General features: G+C 45.1%; 1 protein-coding gene across 1 annotated transcript in view; it reads right to left on the bottom strand.

Moving 5' to 3' along the window:
- The window catches only part of Cemip (cell migration inducing hyaluronidase 1), a gene marked incomplete in the record, with an annotated part of 167,393 nt that overhangs the window by 11,427 nt on the left and 150,458 nt on the right, over window positions 1-5,508 (bottom strand). Inside the window, 2 exon segments of the mRNA XM_008853400.3 lie at window positions 2,327-2,512; window positions 3,916-4,127. Of these exon segments, the coding sequence (XP_008851622.1) occupies window positions 2,327-2,512; window positions 3,916-4,127 (398 nt within the window).

The raw sequence follows: 5,508 nt of genomic DNA on the forward strand, positions 1-5,508 counted from the left end.
CAAAAAAACAAATGAATACACAAACAAGCAAGCAACAAATCTCATCACCGGGGTTATACCCTGGAGGCCTTACATCATGGAACTGCATCTGAAAAAAAAAAACAAATGAATACACAAACAAGCAAGCAACAAATCTCCTCATCACCGGGGTTATACCCTGGAGGCCTTACATCATGGAACTGCATCTGTCATATGCACTTGGAGAAATAAAAATTAACTGCATTGAGGGCTGGAGAGATGGCTCAATTATTAAGATCACTGGCTGCTCTTGCAGAGAACCCAGGTTTGGTTCTCAATAACAATCACCCATAACACCAGTTCCAGGGGATCTGATTCCCTCTTCTGGCCTCTATGGGCATTGCACACACAGGTGCACTTACATATAAGCAGGCTGAAACCCATATACATAAAAATAAATTAAGTTTTAAAAATTTAAAAAACAAATGCATTGAAAAGTCTAACTACATGTCATGTCATGTCATACAATTGTAAACTGACATGTTATCTCATTTAATCCTTAGTTTTGTGCCATTATCATCCTGATTTGCCAGAGGAGTGATTCCTCAGGACCACACAACTGGAGAGTGACAGCTGGGAGTTTTTCCACTTCATCCTGCAAATGTGAACATTCCTAAGTGTACTTTTCTCAAAGCCATAACTTATTCCAGTAATAATTATCATGAAGGAAGCTGACCCAGGGTTAGAGGGAGTCAGATTATAAGGAAGCCACAGTACTGACTTGGCATTTGTTATTGCTCTTTTGGTTCAAAAAAATGCTCTTAGACTGAATTCTATGTCTATAATTTCCAAAGATAGGGTTTTCTTGTCTGCACACACCTCTTTCTGGGAGCCAACCCTGGGTGAGCCTGCTTGGCCTTAGGCCAGGATGCCATAGCTTGCCCTACCCTACCACTGACAAGCCAGGGTTCACACTGGACTCTAAGATGGGCTGTTTATTGACTACACATAGCTAAGAGGATGTTCCCTTTTGTGGGCTAGAATGAGGAAAGTCCCTGGGTCATGCTGTCTACTGGTTGGTGCTTGAGTTGTAAAGGCATGTGAATGGCAGCTGCTGTGACCAGTTCGTACCATGTCCCTCATGAGGAATGGAGAAAGGAAGGCAGCTTGGGGAAGACACTGATATAAGAGGCTAAGTATACATGCATGCAATCAAATGTGAGGGAATGAGCTTCACCAAGTAGCAGTTTTAAGCCACCAACATCAAGAACTTTTGTTCCACTGGGGATGATGCCATTCCTCAGGAGCTGTCTACCTTACTTTTTGAAACAGGGTCTCTCATTTTTACCTGGAGTTTGCCAATTGAACTGGCTAGCTGGTGAGCTCCAGGGATCTGCCTTTCTCTACTTCCCCAGCTCTGGGATTATAAGTGTATGCTACTGTGCCCAGCTTTTTTATGTGTGTTCTAGGGGATTGAACTCGGGTCCTCAAGTTTTCCCAGCAAACTTTGCTGATTAAACCATCTTCCCAGCTCTAGATTTTTTTCAATGTATATTTTATTGAATTTTTGTGCATTTAATACAATATATCTTAATCATTAGACTCCCCTCTCCTATCTGCCCCCTCCCATAGCCTACCCACCAATTTCATGAATTCTGTTACATATGTTAGGATCTAGTGCAGGTTATCAGAAAGGTAAGGGCTTGGGGTACCAATTGTTCTAGGCTCAGATATAGCTGGGCCAGATTTGTTTGGTGATCCCTGAGCAAGTCACTCCTATTTTCCCTGTGTGTTCTTTGCCCATCTGTAAATTAGAATATCCTTTGCTCCAACTGAACTTTGGGGTGTAATATACCATGTTTGTTTTTGTTCACTGCCCTCATTTTTTCCTGAAATAACTATTTTCCCTACAATTACCATGCATATTTAATTTTTCTAATTTATTTATTTTTATTTGATGTACATGAGTGTTTTGCCTGCATGTATGCAAGTGCACCCATGTTTTGCAATGCCTGTGGATGTCAGAAGATGGCATCAGATCCCCTGAAACTGGAATTACAGATGGCTGTTTGCTGCCATGTGGGTTCTAGGAACCAAACCCCAGTCCTTGGGAAGAGCAGACAGTGCTCTTAACTGCTGAGCTATCTTTCCAGCTTTTCCCATGCATATTTGATAGAGGGTTTTTGCCCCTCCCAAAGCTGGGCTGTGTTAAGTGATTAAGTATCTGGTTCAGTGTCAGGGTCAAAGCACATAGGAAAACATCCTGCTTTGGTTGGCACCAACTACACTGTGGTTCTTAGGGTTATAGGAAGATCCATGAGGACACACGAGCTGAGCCCCTTTCTGTAGGCAATGGGAGCTTCCTTACCCAGAGTCCTCATCCCAGTAGTAATGGCTCCTGCCAGGATAGCTCTGCTCCACCTTGTCCATCTGCAGGGTCCTCACGAAGGTCCCTGTCTTGGATGTTTGCTTTAGCAGACGATTGTGAACATCCGAAAGGATGGAAAAGGTGGTGCCCCTTGGGTAGCAAAGCCCCACACGGATCCAGTCACCCCTAGAACAGAAAGTGGAGTCAGATCCGAACAAGACTGTCCAGGCTCCAGGGCCCTCAGGCATGCCCTGGGAAGAGTGGCCAGAGAATTCTTACCTGGAAACATTTGAAAGAATTTTGAAAGTTACAAAGTGTTGAAGGAGTCAGGTGTGGTGGTCCACACCTTTAATCCTAGCACTCAGGAGGCAGAGCAGGAGGAGCTCTGTGAGTTCTAGGCCAGCCTGGTCTACATAGAGAGTTCCAGTCCAGCCAGAGTTACATTGTGAGACAGTCTCAAAAAATCAAAACACAGTGTTCACGGAGAGGACAGGTGATGACTGTCAGTGGGTGAGGAGGACCATCAGGAAGGGACAGTTGTGGGCATCCAGGGCCTGCTCTGGGGGTGCCCCATGTGGGACCTTGGCTGGGAAAATGGGTATTCTTTCAACTTGGCTCTGGTTAACAAGCAAAGCAACTGAGAGCTGGTTCAGTCCTTGCTGATCAGAAGGCCTACTACATCTTATTTTCTTCAGTGGATAAATGTCTGTCTCAGGACTACTGTGAAGAGCACTTGATATACTTAGAAAATGCTTGAGTATAAATATACAGAGCCAACCTGGTACCCTCAACCCAACTGCTTCCCCTGTGTCATGGTTCATACTGATAACTTGACAGGACCTTGAACTGCCCAGGAAAGGGCTCACCTGTGAGGGATTATCTAGATTAGGTTAGTATCCGAGCATGCCTTTGAGGGATTTTTCTTGACTGGGTTAATTGAGGTGAGAAGATCTACTCTAAATGTGGGTGACGCTATTCCACGGGCTGGAGTCCTGGACTAAGTAAAAAGGAAAAAGGGAAGCAAGCAGCAGCATTCATCTCCCTCTGCTTCCTGACTGTGGGTGCCATGTGACCAGCTGCCTCAGATCCTGCCACCATGACTTTCCCACCATGATGGACTACACCCTCAAACTATGAGCCAAGATAAACCCTTCCTTCCTTAAGTTGCTTTTGTTAGGGTATTTTATTATAGCAACAGAAAAGCAACTAAATGCCCACAAAGAACCTCATTCCCCTCCTAAAAATGGTAGCAGTAATATGTATTTTACCAGTGAGCAATTAGTCATGCCAAGAGCTGGCTGATATAGCTGGCATATGCTCATTAGTTCATTCCATGTTCTTTGTACACCCGGGAGGTAATACCAGCCTGATCTCAAAGTGGAGGCCCTAAGGCTCCAAAAGGTTAGCCTCCTGACCAAGGAGGGCCCAGTGTGGGACCTCACCCTGTGTCCTTGGATCCTCAACTCTGGGTAATGTGAACCTCTCTGGGTACCTCCTGCAGAAGTCACAGGAAGTAGCCTGCAGTCCTGTGAATGGCAGCCCTAGGCCTCTGTAATGAGGAGTTGCTGTCCTGGCCAGCTCCCACTCACTTGTTGAAGTTGATGAGCCAGATGGCAAGTTCAGCGGGGGCTGTTTGATCCCAGTGGATGGTGTAGCCCTTCTGCAGGGTGACGACAGGCTGGTACTGCTGGTAGTGGGTGCTTCTGGTGAGGGCTCCCTCCAGGTAGAGAGGGTGGCTGGGGAAGTCGTTCTTGATGATCTTCATTCTCAGGTTGTTGCTCTTGTAGGCTTGGATGTACATCTTGGAAAACCCAAAAAGGAAACACAGAAGGTCGTTACAAGGAATTGTTCCAGGAGTGTCTGGTTAACATCGGATCACAGAGGGTGCTTTCAGAGTCACCCTCTGTCTACAGAGCTGCTTTTAAAATGCCTGAATGAAAGAAAGGCCAAATAAGGGCATGTCTTTCTGCTGGTGGATGGAGCCCAAGCTGCACTGTGCAGCCCGGGGGATGCTTTTTGTGATCCCCAACAATGACCACTGCTGAGGAGTGGCCAGTGGAGCCTGCAGGAGTTCTTAATAGTCAAGCAGTGAATCTTGGAAAATGGAGGCATGTATGGAATGACAAGGAGGGGAGAGAGGACTGATGTATTTCATTTCTTCCTTCCTTCCCTCCTTCCTTCCTTCTTCCCTTTTCTCTCTACCATTGAGAATTAAACCTAGGACCTTATAGATGCTAGATAAACACCCTACCAATGAGCTACATCCCCAGTCCTCTTTTGACTTTTTGAGTCAAGGTCTCACTAATTGAAACTTACTCTGTAGCCAAGTCAGGTCTTGAACTTGTAATCTTCCTACCTCAGCCTTCCAGTAGCTGGGATGTCAGGCCTGTAGCACCAGGCCTGGCAAGAGAGGCCCATTCTAATTCTACTGCGGATACAACCGCTGGCAGGGTTCTCCTGTATTTGAGAGCTGGCCTGGGTATGTTACCTTACTTCACCCTTGGGACCAGGATCTGTATGTGCCAGTCCCCATCAGATGAGTACATGTCTCATTCAGAGAGAGAAACTGAAACTAAGACCACCAGCCTGGGTAAAAAAGCCAGCTTCTGTTTAAAACACTCTCCTGGGGGTAAGGAGATAGCTCAGTGTGTAAATGCTTACTACTCAAAGCATGAGGCCCTGAGTTTGGATCTCCAGCACACACATAAAAGCTGTCAATGATGGCATGTGTCTTCACTAGGGGGCAGAGACAGGCAGATCCTGGGGTTCATTAGACATTCAGCCTAGTCAAAATGGTGAGAAAGGTTCAGTGAGAGAGTCTGATAGAGGAAGATACCCAGTGTTAACCTCTGGCCTCTGAAGGTACACACATGGTCAAAAGTAGTCATTCATGTACATACATACACATACAACACACACACACACACACACACACACACCATATCTATTACACACAACACACATGTATATATAACACACATGTGTACATATATTACACACATATATATTACACACAGAACATCACACAGACATATTACACACATATGCATATATTACACACACAATATATCACAACCACATATATATTACACACCACACACATGTGTACATATATTACACACACATATATATTACACACAGAACACATCACACAAACATATATATTACACACATGTCTGCAT

The sequence above is a fragment of the Nannospalax galili genome, unplaced genomic scaffold (genome assembly GCF_000622305.1).
Source record: "Nannospalax galili isolate Female #2095 unplaced genomic scaffold, S.galili_v1.0 scaffold627, whole genome shotgun sequence".
Classification (NCBI taxonomy): Eukaryota; Metazoa; Chordata; class Mammalia; order Rodentia; family Spalacidae; genus Nannospalax; species Nannospalax galili.